Source organism: Oncorhynchus clarkii, chromosome 3 (genome assembly GCF_045791955.1).
Source record: "Oncorhynchus clarkii lewisi isolate Uvic-CL-2024 chromosome 3, UVic_Ocla_1.0, whole genome shotgun sequence".
NCBI classification, from domain to species: domain Eukaryota; kingdom Metazoa; phylum Chordata; class Actinopteri; order Salmoniformes; family Salmonidae; genus Oncorhynchus; species Oncorhynchus clarkii.
In genome coordinates, this window is record NC_092149.1 from 13,003,362 (window position 1) to 13,019,345 (window position 15,984).

At 43.6% G+C, this 15,984-nt stretch overlaps 1 protein-coding gene across 2 annotated transcripts; it reads left to right on the forward strand.

Annotated features, from left to right (window-relative positions):
• Window positions 1-1,094: 1,094 nt before the first annotated feature.
• LOC139388210 (ephrin-A1-like) lies at window positions 1,095-13,918 on the forward strand. 2 transcript variants are annotated; one of them, XR_011629258.1, is made up of 6 exons: window positions 1,098-1,367; window positions 10,718-11,013; window positions 11,171-11,236; window positions 11,420-11,536; window positions 11,634-12,786; window positions 12,838-13,918. XR_011629258.1 is itself a non-coding variant. In XM_071134767.1 (5 exons), exons 1-5 carry the CDS (start codon window positions 1,270-1,272, stop codon window positions 11,753-11,755), a joined length of 699 nt encoding a protein of 232 aa, XP_070990868.1. In that variant the 5' UTR covers window positions 1,095-1,269; the 3' UTR covers window positions 11,756-13,918. The 2 variants fall into 2 exon arrangements, 1 of the variants encoding a protein (XP_070990868.1); XM_071134767.1 differs by having other exon boundaries at window positions 1,095-1,367; window positions 11,634-13,918.
• The last annotated feature ends 2,066 nt before the right edge of the window (window positions 13,919-15,984 follow it).

Consider the following 15,984-nt stretch of genomic DNA (forward strand, 5'->3'; position numbering starts at 1 on the left):
GGCCTGGTCTGAGCAGTATGTCAACAGCTGCCAACTTGTTGAAGTAGACATCTGAATCCAAATGGAAGTTAGGGATCACTGTTCTGATGTCCAGAAGCTCTTTTCGATCATAGGAAACTATGTCGGAAATAAAGATTCACCCCGTGTATATAGCCAAGTTATCATTGACTATCCACTGCAGAGCCATCTTCATTCATCTTCACACACACACACACACACACACACACACACACACACACACACACACACACACACACACACACACACACACACACACACACACACACACACATACACACACACATACACACACACAATGGAGTTCTGAGCCTGCTCACCGGGCCTTGTCCTGGTCCCTGCCCCCTGTTGGTCAGCCCCTGAACCCATGGAGGCCTGGACTAGCAGAGAACATAGTGTGTTTGGCACATTTACTCATTTATTCATTCTTGCTTGATTTCTGCAATGTGCTCATTTTTGTTTTTGTCAGTCTTGTTTTTTAGTGGCACAAAAGAAGTGAATACTAAATGTGGGATAAAAAATGTGGGCTATACTGTATTATAATGCATTATTTTGAGCAGCTTTGTGTTGCTAATTTACCTGTGTGCCTGCAGACTATATGGCTACAGGGGACCCAGAAGATTAGCTACACAGATAACATCTTAATGATTCAATAGGATAACGTCTGACTGACAGACACAGTCACAGATCAGCTCTCCTAGAACCTTTAGGTAGACTTTTACATTACATTAGATTCACTTATTTTATCAAGTGTACCATAGTATTGTTATTTCTCATTTTCATGTTGTTGAATATGTGAGCCTATAATTAGGGGGGATCACTTTTATGGTCACAACAAAAGAAACACAAAAACTATTTTGAGTGCGTCATGAATTCATTTCAATGTCACAAAAATAGCGATAGGCCTATATATTTCTGTCCATGGCTTTGATAATATCATATAGATTGGATAAAGTGTTCATGGCGTCTCTAGATGAATATTCAGAGCAGCGGGGCGTTTTTCCCGCTGCTATTGGCTATACAACCAGGAGAGGCGTGGCTCCGTTAGACAAAACAGTCAACGCGCCTCGGACTGAACCATACAAACCGCTGTTAAAGTCAATAGAAGGAGGTCTCAACCCTAGAGAAAAGCAACAGCTATAGACCAGCACCCTTATCATACAGTTCTTTTGACAGTGTGCACATTCTGCACAGACTTATTCTGCAATAACTGACAGTATTTGTTGGTGTTCTGGTCCAAAACCAGCAGCTATGGATTTGGTGTGGCTGGTGTGTTTGGCTGTGAGCTTCGGAACCTGGTTCGCCTCTGCAGAGAGACATAGCGTCTTCTGGAATAGCACAAACCCAAAGTAGGTGTTCTTAATCTCTTTCTTTCTGTGTGTGCGTATTTTGGTGTAGCACACATTAAAAGTATGTGTGGTTTCTGTTTACGCGCACCTAGTGCTCAACTCACTTTGAGAATGACTATCTGACACTACACCAGGCCAACTTAAATACTCTTTCTGTCATGGGATAAATACTGTGTGTCTCATCCACTCAATGGATAGCCTACGCGCTGAATTTCCTCGGTTCTTCATCAGACATCCCGCCCCACTGGACACACACGGCCTGGTTGAATCAACGTCGATTGGTTCAACATTTCATTGAAATGACGTGGAATAGAAGTTGACATCTGGATTTTGTTATTGCTTTTATTTCTTCCACTTGTAGGATATTAGGTGAAGGCTGTGTGCCTTGTTGTATTAGCTGTCTGCTTGCCCTTTTAACCAGGTAACAGAATTGTAATCAGGCTATGGGAGGCCAATCGCGCAGCAGGGCATAAACAGAGAACAAGGGAAAGATTGGGAACGAATTCTGAGACAGATGGACAGACAGAATCAACCATATATATGATCTCGATACATAGACAGACTTCCTCACACAGCATAAAAATAAAGCCTGACATGAACCAACTCGACCTGAGTGTCTGAATATAGACTGTATGTCTGTGTTTCACTCTAGTGGTGCTGTTGACAGTCTGACACTTCAGCTCTCCAAAGGGGGGAGAGGGGGTGAGATGTCCAATGCTGATTGTTTTGGTCAGAAATTGTAATGCTACCCTGCCACTCAGTGGGATCAATGGAGCTTGACAGCGTATGTGAGGCAGTGTGATTTATTGAGCTTTTAGCACAGACCTGAAGATGGTGAGAAAGAAGGATGGATTATTTTATAGAGAAAATGGACAAAGACTGAGGGGTCACGGTTTCAGCCGACTGGGTCGACGTTATTGTACCTTCTTATCGGCCTTTTTGTGTTACCTTAATTCGATTTGCACTTTGTCTCTGTAGCCTAATTCTCCTTAGGACAATGATGATGACAGAACACTAAATTAGATTTCCTATGAAATGGGAAAGACATTGGTTTTGTAATTGAATTAATGACGTGAGCACAGGAAAATATTGTTGACAAGTCATGCGTCGTGACGTAATGGGTTTTGTCGGTGTGAGTCAGTCGTGTACTTTACCTGTTCTGTACGCAGGTCTGACTTCACCTGGGTTTGTCGGTATGACAGCACTGAGACGGTGCCTCGAGCACAAGGAACACGACTTCTGTTGATCAGGTGATATGAGGGAGAAAAGAACCGAAGAGAAGGACATCTGAACTAAACTCTTAGTCCATAATGACAAAAGAAAGCGGTTATAGAGAAGAAATCGGAGCTTCAGAGTTGTAGGTCAAGTGAGAATTGCTATGAATGCAGAGAAATATAGAAAGAACATTTGAGGGGCAGTGTTCTGAGTCTCTGTGTGTGTGTGTGTGTGTGTGTGTTTAACTATACTTGTGCGGACAGGAAGTCCCCACCACAATAGTAAACAAACATTTGACCAACTGGGGACATTTTGTTGATCCCCACAAGATCAAATGTTATTTCTAGGGTTAGGAGCTAGGTTTAGGTTAAGGTTAGGGTTGGGGGTTAACCTTGTCCCCACAAGTTTAGCCGCGCAAGACTGTGTTCTTTAATCCGGCTCTGGACTACATTCCCACTCTAACTTGTGTTGCATAACATCATCATCAACAACAACAATCATCATGTACACTAATCCTTTTCGTAGCAGACTAAAGATAGACTAACACATAACCAGACAGATATGTTCACACATGTACTGTAGACACAAACAAGCATGTTCAGACACACACACTCTCACATACACATTGACACAGTCTCACATGAACAAAAACAAACTACATGGAAACTCGCTGCGCCAGTTTTATGTGGGAGCATTGATGCACTCAGTGTCCACTGAAGACCGATAGACTCACACTGATAACTATTACTCATGATACAAGCTCTACTCACACATTCTCTACTGCATATGTCTCACACACACACACTTTTTTTCCCCAGAAGTCTTTATCTAAAGTCTTTGAAAACCTCCAATTGGAACTCGGTGAATGTGGTTTTCAGAAGGAGAGTAATCAGTGTTAAAAATGAAGACTTAATCCTAGTCTGGCCCGTACCCACCTGCTACTGTTACCACATGTTTACTGTATAATCGCTCGTCCTTCTCTTTAATCCCTCGTTCTCAGAGTTTCCCTCTTTCTTTTTCAACTTTCTCTTTCTCTCTGGGCAGTCTTCTTTCAGCCTGAAAGCCCAATCTGGTCCCTCAACTGTCGTCCCACTTTACACTGTGTCTCAACCACCTGATTCACTCTCATGTGATCAATCTGTCAGTCAGAATGACAGCCAGTGAATCACTGAGTTTAATTGATTCTAATTGATTCCTGGCTGATTGATCTAAGGCGTTCAGGTGTAAACTGATGTTTACTGACTGACTTCGGATGGTAACACACATATCGCTCAGTGAGTGTGTACAGTTGTCAGTCTCCAACTTGACTGGTATAGAAACTGGTTTTTCGCTGTGTGTGTGTGTGTGTGTGTGTGTGTGTTAGTGTGCGCGAGAGACTGGGCTTGTTTCGACCTGATCCAACAGCTTAATCATTAGTTCTGGCGCAATGCCTTGTTACTGGAAGTTTTTTTTTGTTTTTGACTGAGGGTGTAGTGTTGCCTGAACTCCAATGTCAGAGAAAGGGAGGGGCCCTGCATGTAGGCAATATTACGGAGCACTGGTAAATCAGTGACACACACGCACACACACACACACGCAGGAGGGAGGAGTTGGGTGTTAATATTAGTAGCAGCCAGCATTCCACACTTCCCCTGTTACTATACTCAACTCTGTCAGCTGTGTTCGACCCCCCCCCCCCCTTTCCTTCCTTCTCTCCCTCCCTCTGTACCTGTCTGTTCCTCTCTCCATCGCCACTCCCTCTTCTCCACACCAGCTGCGTCTTCTCCAGCTTGTTATTGCCTGACCACCTCTATCTCACTCTCTCTGTTTCCATTAGTTCATCTCTACCACATATTCATGTTCTCCTCTCCTATATAGCTATACATTTCCAATCCTCTGTCTTTTGTCTTTCTCTCTCGTGTTGTTGAGGTGTTGGGCTTGTCTGAACAGATATGTCCTAGAGGAAGAGGTTTAGGGTTGTGGTGGCTTGTGGCTGGTGGGGGAAGAGGGTGGTGTGGTTGTAAAGTTAAATGTGTGATTTTCTTCTCTGTTGTAAAGCTCTTCTTTCCTCTGGCTATATTCCCCCTCTCTCTATTCTGAAACCCTCCCCTCTCTCTATTCTGAAACCCTCCACGCTCTCTATTCTGAAACTCTCCACGCTCTCTATTCTGAAACCCTCCACGCTCTCTATTCTGAAACCCTCCACGCTCTCTATTCTGAAACCCTCCACTCTCTCTCTCTCTCTCTCCTTCTCCCCTCCCCTCTCTCTATTCTGGATCCCACCTTTCTATTCAAGGGGCTTTATTGGCATGGGAAACATATGTTAACATTGCCAAAGCACATCTCTCTCCCTCCCACCTCATCTGTTGCTCTGGGTCTCTAATCCTACAGCAGAATGAGGGGGAAATACATGCGCACACAGATTACAGACAATCTGAGCTGTAATCTGACTAGCTGACCTATAGACACGAAAATCGTCATTGTCATTCTGCTGCATTTTATATTTAGAATAGATTATATCCCTGTTATCTCTCTGGCGTAACGTGTGTGTGTGTGTGAGAGAATCTGAAGATCCTTAAATATGTAGAGGAATATATCCTACATAGAACAATCAGTTAAAGGAGCCAATAGGGTAGCTCCAGTCAGTCAGCTACACAGTGTATAGTTCTGTCCATTCAATCACATCTAGGCATATAGCTTGTTTCCTGCTGACATAACAGCTGTCTTACCTAACACTCTGACACACACATTATCATGGATGTAACATAAAACGCTTTGCCGTGTTTAAATTATGTATTTTTTTAAAATACTTTAATTAGCACCACCTGGGTCCCCTTCCATCTCAACTCTTCCTCTCTGCTCCTTATCTATGGTCCAGACTTCCTCTCCCTCTCTCTGTTAGTCCCTCTCTTTCTCACAGACCCTGCTATGTTTTCCTGAGTAGATTTCCACACAGATCACAGCAGCTTGCTGTTTATTTTTTTTTTTTTTTTTATTTTACCTTTATTTAGCCAGGCAAGTCAGTTAAGAACAAATTCTTATTTTCAATGACGGCCTGGGAACAGTGGGTTAACTGCCTGTTCAGGGGCAGAACGACAGATTTGTACCTTGTCAGCTCGGGGGTTTGAACTCGCAACCTTCCGGTTACTAGTCCAACGCTCTAACCACTAGGCTACCCTGCCGCCCCTGTGTCTCCCCACTGTTACTGTTTGACTCAAAGCAGTCCTCAGTCCTGTAGAATTATCCTCACGTTATCACATTGTGTGTGTAGGGTCATGTTTGTGTGTCCAGTATCATCTCATGTAGCGGTTTAGAGATGGCTCTCTGTCGCCCCCTAAGGGCCACTTCCAGTCTCAGCTCAGGACTGACTTCCTTCCTTCCTTCTCTGTTTGAAGCAGCCAGGATATTTCCAACAATAATTTTTGCAATTCATGACATTCACTTTGAATGAATGAAAATAGTTTTGACCCCAACCGTGTTATTCTGTATAATCCAGATTGAACCAGGGTTAGTTGGAATATAATCGCCCTGGTTGAGAGACCTGTGAGTCTAGTTCTCCTCATTGACCCAAACCAAGCTGCATATCTAGCAACCTGCCAACATGTAGCCTTTTTCTATTAATCTGAAAGAGAGAGTTGGGAACAGAAAGCGGGGGATGGGTAAAAGAGAGGAAGGGATTTGTGTTGAGAAATTAGGCTGTCATGAAGAGCTCTGATATTATGTTACCTTTTTAAGAGCAAGGGAAGAATAGAGGAGGGATGAACGGAGGGGGATGGGTTAATTTAGAGCGCATAAAGGGGAGACAGACAGACGGAGGGAGGAGAGATGGGACATGGATGAATGGATGGCTGGCTGGAGGGAGGGGAGAAAAGGTTGTTGACATTTTTTAAAGGCTCTCAAACCCTGCAATTCCTTATAAAGAATCTCACATACGATGAATAGGTGGTGGTAGTACTAATTGGAGTCTGGATGTGATAATGGGGGTTGGGACAGAATGATTAGACTCCTGTTATTCTGACCTGTTGGAGCATGACAGACAGAAGAATGGCCTCTTTGGAACTCTCCTCTTGGGAGAGAATGTGGGAGATTAGAGAGAGAGATTAGAGTGTTCTAGAGGTTCTACTAGGGGAGTTGGTGTATAATACTGTATTCGTAGATACAACTCAAACCCAGATTACAACTGACAGGCCTATATCCTCTTGAGTTGAGGTGTGAATGTGGGATACCACAGTGAATTAATAGGGTCATTTATATGCCTGTGTGTGCAGATTTATAGTTGTCTGGTGTGAGAGCATTCTATTCCACAGACTCTCACAAACCCCAGAAGCCCTGTCATGACATTCCTCGTGTGTGTGTGTTGCCGACTATCTGTGGAGTGTATATGGTGGGTTTTGTTAACAGTGCTGACTCTCCTTCAGACCCGCTGTGTGTGTATGTGTGTGACTAGACTCTCCCTTGCTGAGTCAGTGGGAGTGTGTATGAGGATTCTGACTCTGAACTCTAACCCCTGTGACTTGCCTGACAGTTTGTAACATTCCCCAAAGAATGAGAGCAGGAGGAGACGGGGAGAAAGGAGAGCATTTTGGTTGTGGGTTTTTATATGGAAAACACAGGAGGGATGGAGGGATGGTAGGGAGAGAAGAGAAGAGAGATGGGCCTTTAAGTAGGGAAGAGAAGAGAGGGATGGGATGTGAATCTAGAGGGGAGAGATGTGATAACAGCAAGAGATGAGGAGAGGACTTCAAAGCTGTTGATCTTAATGAGGTGTTAAATAACTCACCCAAATCACCCTACTGTCATAACCACCTACCACACTCACACTCAAAGCAAACACACACATCTGTGACGCAGTAGCTGCAGTAGCAGCTCTGAGAACTGTTCAGTTCAGAGGATAGGTGAAGGGAGACTATCTTCCACCCTGGCTGTTTACACACACCTCAGTGAGACACACACACCTCAGTGAGACAGGCAGGCTCTGCCCTGATAAACAGATGTGCTCAAGTGCCTGGGCTGTGAGGCGGCCTGAATTCTGGTATTCAGAGAACCTCTCTCTCCCTCACACACGTGTAGCTATCACATTAACGCAACTCTCACTCTCTTGTGAACTGTCAGAGTAGAAGGACGAAGGAGAGTGAAAGACTATACTGTTCGGAGGGTGGGAGGAATGGGTGCTTGTGTTCCAGTTGTGAGTCTGGCCCTGTGTCAACTGGCTTCAATCAGCTGAACTTCTCCCAGATCCCTAGGCTGAGATTGCACACACACACACACACACACACACTCACACAACCCCTTCCATTGATAACTACGGCCGTCAACGTAAATCTAGCTTCATCGTGATTATTGTACAGAGTAAATTCATGGGCAACATGGACCACGTGCAAAATGCTGAGAGCCATAGTAGCTTCAACACACCTCACCTTATCACATCTACATCAGCCTCTACTAGTGAGCAGAGGACACTGAGCACAGCCTTGGGGCTAGAGGGGGTGAAGGATGGGCAGACTGGAGTCTAGTCAGCTCCAGGGTTTATGTCTTTGGGGGGAGTAATTACACCCTATTCAGAACCCTGTTGTGGGCAACAGCTTGGCCCCAGACCCCAGATAGCTTTTAATTAAGTAGGAAGAGCAACAAAGGGAGATCTGAAAGTGTGATTGTTTGTAGTGACTGAGATTAGCAACAGAATATGTGTTTTGACAGCTTTAGACAGGAACATGTTTTTAAGGAGAAGCTGTGATTAGTGTGGAAATCAGGTGGATTCCATTCAGTTAGGAGTCTCTTTACTCTACTGTAGCAGTGCAGTTCTCTCGTGCCGTTCGTCTCAACCCTGTCATTACCAGTCTGAGTCAAAGAAAAGAAATAAGAAAGGAACACAGATTTGTTTGTCAATTAAGCGCTTGAACCGCTGCATGCGAAGGCTAAGCCAAAGATATCATCCTGTTTTGAAGTGGTGTGAGAAAGAGGCTAATCTAGCTATTAGCCTTGGCTAATGAGCCTAGGTACGGGCTCTGCTAACAATACATGTTGTAACAGGCAGGTTACTCTCGCTAGGTCTCTCTCACACACACACACACACACACACAGTGGCAGGGGGGTTAGAGACCCACATGGAGCCAGTGTGTCTGTCACTTAAGGACAACAACAACAGTAGAGAAAGGAGGGATGGAAGGAGGGATGAAAAGAGGGAGGCAGGATACCAGATACCTCCTGTTCCAGGCTTTGATGTTTGGACACACACTAACACAACATAAACATGTATGAACTGGGTTCTTTATACGGTCTCTCTCACACACAAAGCTAGTGTATACATTACTATGAGCCCTTCCTCCCTAATTAAAGTGCCACCAGCTGCCTGTGATACAGACGCTCTCTCTCTCGTGGCACAGAACAGAGCCACACACCCAGAGTATGTGGCAGGGTGTTTGTGCTGTGGCCTGTGTGGATGTCTGTTCAGCCCAGGGCTGGGAACCAATGAGACTCTGACGTGCATATTCTACTGATTACATCCTCAGGGGTAACAAGCTCTTATCCACAAACTCAACCTCTCTTCCAGAAATGTGTGTGTGTGTGTGTGTGTGTGTACACACACGTGTACCCTGCCAGCACCACTGACTCCACTCGGCAACACAACTCATAGTCCCTGTGTGAGCTGAATCCTAATAGGCCTGGAGGACAGCTGGAAATCACTGTTTTAATTTGATACCCAGATACAGCACTTTGTTTCTTTCATCTCTCTAACTTTCCTTCCTACCAGAAATATACGTTCCACTGCTCTACCCAATGTTCTAGGGTTTATTTCATGAGGTGTGTGTGTGTTAGACATTTGTGTCCTTTCACGTGTATACCTCAGTAGATTGGAGGGGTTGACTAGAGGGAGGGAGGGTGAAACAACCACCACCACAACAACAGTTTAAAATCTAGAACTGAGATGGAGGGAGAGCTTAAAGAATCATAAAGTCAATGGAGGGTGAAGATGAAAATGAACCTCCATCTGGAGGGAGGAAGAAAGAAGTAGGAAGAGACAGAATCAGGGGTGAAGAGTCACTAGAGGAGTAAAAACAGTCACACCCACTGACACTCCAACAGGTGGAGAGGGAAAGAAGGAGAGGGACAAAGAGAGAGATGATAACTAACCCATTCAAATGACTTGTGTAGGAAGGGAAAGAGAGAGATTAAATGACTTGTGCAGACAGCGCATGTATATGACAGACAGACAGAGAGACAGAAGGAGAAACTGTCACTCAATCTATTCTCCATGGACACAGCTGGCCAGTGAAACTCTACTCTTAAAACAACATGAGTGGAACGCTCCAGAAAACTGATGAGGGATCGGCAGAAAGAGTGTAGGCGTGTAGTGGTGTGTTCTTGTCTAAATAAATACATCAAACAAGTTCAGCCAGTGACTCCTGATTGGCTACTCAGTAATTCTCATTGTCTGGGTGACAGGTCTACACTAAGACTCACGCAATCACACACACACACACACACACACACTGTCTGTTTGGGCTGAGTCTTATTAACAGCTTTTTGTGTTTATGATTGTCTGTGAGTGTTTATTATGAGTGTGTTTATGATTGTCTCTGAGTGTTTATTATGAGAGTGTGTTTATGATTGTCTGTGAGTGTTTATTATGAGAGTGTGTTTATGATTGTCTGTGAGTGTTTATTATGAGTGTGTGTTTATGATTGTCTGTGAGTGTTTATTATGAGAGTGTGTTTATGATTGTCTGTGAGTGTTTATTATGAGTGTGTGTTTATGATTGTCTGTGAGTGTTTATTATGAGTGTGTTTATGATTGTCTGTGAGTGTTTATTATGAGTGTGTGTTTATGATTGTCTGTGAGTGTTTATTATGAGAGTGTGTTTATGATTGTCTGTGAGTGTTTATTATGAGTGTGTGTTTATGATTGTCTGTGAGTGTTTATTATGAGTGTGTTTGAATAAGTCAGTTCTTCCATGCGTGTTTGTTCATGTGAGAGGAACAGCCCACCCAAACATGGGCTCAACTCTGTCATCTGGCTGGGAATGGGCTGTGATGATATTTCATAATGTTGCGTTTGTTCCTTCAGTCAGTCAGAGACGACTACTAGATGTAAGGTCATCTAAAGATAATTGCCAGCCATGTCACTAACCACTTTTCTTCTCTTCTCTCGCTCCCTAGTTTCCTATGGGATGAGTACACAGTGGAGGTGAAAATCAACGACTACCTGGACATCATCTGTCCTCACTACACGCGCGGGGAGCTGCCATCCCAGGAGGCCGAGCGGTACGTGCTGTACATGGTAGAGAAGGAGGACTATGAGGTGTGTAAGCCCCACTCCTTCGACCAGCTGCGTTGGGAATGTTCCCGGCCCTTCGCTGCCCACGCCCCCGAGAGGTTCTCCGAGAAGTTCCAGCGCTTCACCCCCTTCACCCTGGGCAAGGAGTTCAGACAGGGAGAGAGCTACTACTATATCTGTAAGTATATCAATACTATAGTAGTACTACACATTAACTAATACCACTACTGTCTATGTGCAGTACTTCTGAATGAATACTATCACTTAACTGTACAATAGACTACTCTAACACAATGCTTGGGTATTTGTACTAAACATCTCTTCTCCCTCTTCAGCCAAGCCGCTGCATCACCACGGCCAGGAGTGTCTGAGACTGAAGGTGGATGTGGTTGGACCTCATGGTGAGCTCCATTCCCCTGTCTCCGTCAACATGCTAGCATTAGCCTCTGTTAGCTTTAGCCTTTAGAGGGTTTTCCTACGGTAGCATTAGCTTCCGTTAGCATCAATGGCTAGGCTTAGTGTTCCCCATATTCAGTGGTGTTCATACAATCAAGTTCTTACCAATGACTTCTTGTCTTCTACAGGTTCTGGGAAGGCCAAGGCTGACAAAGACAAGGATGGGGCGATGGAGGAAGTGATGGATGGAGGAAAGGGAAAGATGGGGGGAGGAGTGCACAACCCCTCCAACAGGCTTCCAGCCGGTACGTCTCCCTTCTGTCCATCCAGTGAGACAGTCAGATGTACAGTAGAATTGTTCCACTTGTTTCTGATAATAACATGTTCTCTCTCTCTCTACAGATGACCCTACTGTGTTGGAGCCTAAGGTTCAGAAGAGTGTGGGTAGTTCAGGTGTTCAGCTGGTCTCCCTGTCGGTCTTCTTCACCCTGTTCCCCGTCCTACTATCCCTGTTACTATATTGACTGAGTTAAAGACCTAGCTACAACAGAGACACTGTCAACCCAATGCTGGACATTGGCACAGAGAAGATTTTTATATATATTTTTATATTTGCAACTGGACTGAGCTGCTGTGTGTGTGTGTGTGTGTGTGTGTGTGTGTGTGTGTGTGTGTGTGTGATTGGAACGTGGATCGTTCCAGAGACGATGATCTTCAAGAGTATTTTCTGAAGGATGTTTTTCTACATGTTTTTGTAAATGAAAGAGGATGGATGCTATTCTCCATTTGATCTGTATGGACACTTGGAAACCCCACTGACTCTGGAACAGATCTAACTGGAAACGTGATGTACTAATCATTATTAGAAAACTGACAAAGGGATAACTGTTTTCACGATTACCCTGAATTGAAGTTTAACAGTGATATACACTGGGTGTAAAAAAACATGATCAGTACCTTCCTAATATTGAGTTGCACCCCCTTTTGCCCTCAGAACAGCCTCAGTTCGTCAGGGCCTGGACTCTACAAGGTGTCGAAAGCGTCCCACAGGGATGCTGGTCCATGTTGACTCCAATGCTTCCCACAGTTGTGTCAAGTTGGCTGGATGTCCTTTGGGTGGTGAAAGATTCTTGATACACACACAGGAAACTGTTGAGCGTGAAAAACCCAGCAGTGAAACAGTTCTTGACACACTCAAACCGGTGTGACTTTGTACCTACTACCATACCCCGTTCAAAGGCACTTCAATATTTTGTCTTACCCATTCACCCTCTGAATGGCACACATAAACAATCCATGTCTCAATTGTCTCAAGGCTTAAAAATCCTTCGTTAACCTGTATCCTCCCCTTCATCTACACTGATGGAAGTGGATTTAGCAAGTGACATCATTGTCTGACATGGAAAGAGCTGGTGCTCCTAATGTTTTGTACACTCAGTGTATAATGTGGGTACATATGGTTCAATCTGAAATAGTTTGAGCCAAAGCCTACAGTAGTCCTCTGAAACAGCCTCATGTTTCCTCCTCTACATGTAGAGACTTGCTGTATATAGATGTATATGTATTAACTGACCCTCCTCTACATGTAGAGACTTGCTGTATATAGATGTATATGTATTAACTGACCCTCCTCTACATGTAGAGACTTGCTGTATATAGATGTATATGTATTAACTGGCCCTCTAAGCACGGTTAATGTCTTGTTTAGTGTAGTAGATACTATGTTTCTTCTTGACATGTCACTAAAATCAAACTACAGTGTATTTGTCACGTCCACAGGATACAGCAGGTGTGAGCAGTACAGTAAAATGTTTACTTGCAAGCTCTTCCTCAACAATGCAGTATTCAATTATAATTCACTGTACAAAACCCAATGATGTGACAGATGCATACTCTAAAGCACAGATTATCACACACTAGAACAAAACACACATTCTATGTTGTAGATATACACAGATATCTACATAACCAGATCCTCTGTCATTGAGATGGTACAACAGCTTCTTGTGAACAAATTGGGATTGTTTTAGTCATTGCTGGTTTGCTTTTGTATGTCTTTATGGTTTAGTGTTGAACAGATGTGTGTGTGTGTGTGTGTGTGTGTGTGTGTGTGTGTGTGTGTGTGTATAGGAACGAGATGGAGGGAATGGGAGTTGAGGGGAAGAAGGAGAGCAAAGCGCTAATGACAGGATTCTGAGTGGGTGTTGTGATTGCATGATGGCTGGGAGCTGTGCTTCCTTCCTTTACTGATGGTCATTCATTGCATACTCTGATATACTGTAAACAACGTCACACAAACAACATAACCGGTACACTGGACATTATGGTGTGTGCACAGCACAGTAGGTTGGTGGCACCCTAATTGGGGAGAACTGACTCGTAGTAATGACTGGAGTGGAATCGGTGGATTGGTATCTCATACATAAACACCTGGTTGCCAGGCGTTTGATGCCATTCCATTAGCTCCGTTCCGGACATTATTATGAGCCGTCTTCCCCTCAGCAGCCTCCTGTGGTTTACAGGTGTTACACAAAATGCAAAGGAAATCCCTACATACAGACACTGTATTGTAATTTGTTTTTGTAAATATTTGTATGGAAAATTTGTACATAGAAAAATATAGAAATAACAGCATTTGTTTAAAATGTGAAAACTTTAATGTAATTAAAAAACAGTGATATAATAAATCTGACTTGAGTGCTTTCAATTCTCACATTTTATAGCCAAAGGTAAAGACATTGATGGTCACACTTTCAAAGTTGTTACTTTTGACAATTCACAGCTGGAGTTAATCTTTCACTGCAACATTCTGTCACCCCCCCCTCTGCCCTCTGAAGAAATCTCATCCTTTCGCCAACTCCCCTCATGTCTTTCCTGTGCGTTTCTCACCTTCCCTCGCTTTTGCGATTTCTGTCTTTCACCCTGGGCTGGTTTTCTCTGGCTATAACATCACAGCCCTCTGGCCAAACATCGGTGTGGAGAGGGATGAGAGAGATACTATTTGGCCCTAAACAGAGAGTACACAGTGGCAGAATACCTGACCCCCTGTGACTGACCCAAACTTAAGGAAAGCCTTGTAACGAGTGCGCTGAGAGTCGGGAAGCAAGTTCAGGGAGTGAGTGTTTTAATAAATAAACAATTAAATACCAAACAAGAAACGCACAGAAATGATGATGCCTGGGGAAGGAACCAAATGGAGTGACCTATATACTCAGGGAGTGATGGAGTCCAGGTGAGTCTGATGACATGCAGGAGCGCGTCACAATGGTGACAGGTGTGTGCCATAACGAGCAGCCTGGTGACCTAGAGGCCGGAGAGGGCGCACACGTGACACTTTGACTATGTACAGACTCAATGAGAATTGCCTTGCTATTGAGAAAAGCTGCCATAGTCAGACATGGCTCTTGAGAAGACAGGCTATGTGCACACTGCCCACAAAATGAGGTGGAAACTGAGCTGCTCTTCCTAACCTCCTGCCCAATGTATGACCATATTAGAGAGATACATATTTCCCTCAGATTATACAGATCCACTGTTCATTTTTATTGTTTATTTCAGTTTTGTGTATTTTCTACTTCACTTGCTTTGGCAATGTTAACATGTGTTTCCCATACCAAAAAATACTCTTGAATTGAAAATAATAATAATAATTTGAGAGCACAGGGGGAGGAGAGAGGGTTGACAGGAGACCATGAGCAAACTGACTCCTGGGTATGAAAGTGCTACTCTCGCTCTCTCCCTCATACTCTCCCTTGCCCTTCTGTTTGATATCTTGTCTCTTCTCTCCCCTCCCTCCCTTTCTCAATCCAATTCAAAGGGCTTTATTGGCATGGGAAACATGTTGACATTGCCAAAGCAAGTGAAATAGATACACTTTTTTTTTAAAGGAAGTTAAAAAGTTCCAAAGGAATAGATATTTTGTCAATTAGGGTGTGCAGGGTGAGTACGTGGTCTGTCGTATGGTAATTCGGTAAAAAAAGATTTTTGCTCAGTACATTGTTTTCACTGAATAAATGTATGAGTCTGCTGTTAAGGATAATGCAAAGGATTTTCCCAAGGTTGCTGTTGATGCATATCCAACGGTAGTTATTGAGGTCATTTGTCTCCACTTTGTGGTTTGCGGTGATCAGTCCTTGGATCCAAATATTGGGGAAGATGCCAGAGCTGTGGAGGATGTTAAAAAGTTTAAGTATAGCCGATTGGAATTTGTTGTCTGTATATTTTATCATTTCATTTAGGATTACAACGCCACAGGCCTTTCTGGGTTTGTTTTTTGTATTCTGTAGTTAATTCAATGTAATCGGAGAATCCGGTGGGTTCTGGTAGCCTTTATTAGCTGATTCTAAGATTTGAATTTGTGAATGTATATGTTTTTGATGTTTGTTCTTAGTTATAGAGTCAAAAAGATTGGAGAAGTGGTTTCTCCATACATCTCCGTTTTGGATAGATTGCTCTTCGTGTTGTTGTTTGTTGTTTGTGTTCCAGTTTTCCCAGATGTGGTTAGATTCTATGGATTATTAAATTACATTAAGCTGTTTTCCTACGTGCTGTTCCTTCTTTTTCCGTAGTGTATTTCTGTATTGATTTAGTGATTTACAATAGTGAAGGCGTAGTCTCATGTTTCTGGGTCTCTATGTTTTTGGTTGGTTAGGTTTCTCATTTTCTTTCTTTGTTTTTTTGCATTCTTCATCTAACTCTCTCTGCCCTGTCTCCTGTGAAAACTCCACATCCCCTGGCACCATGTTGAGTTGGA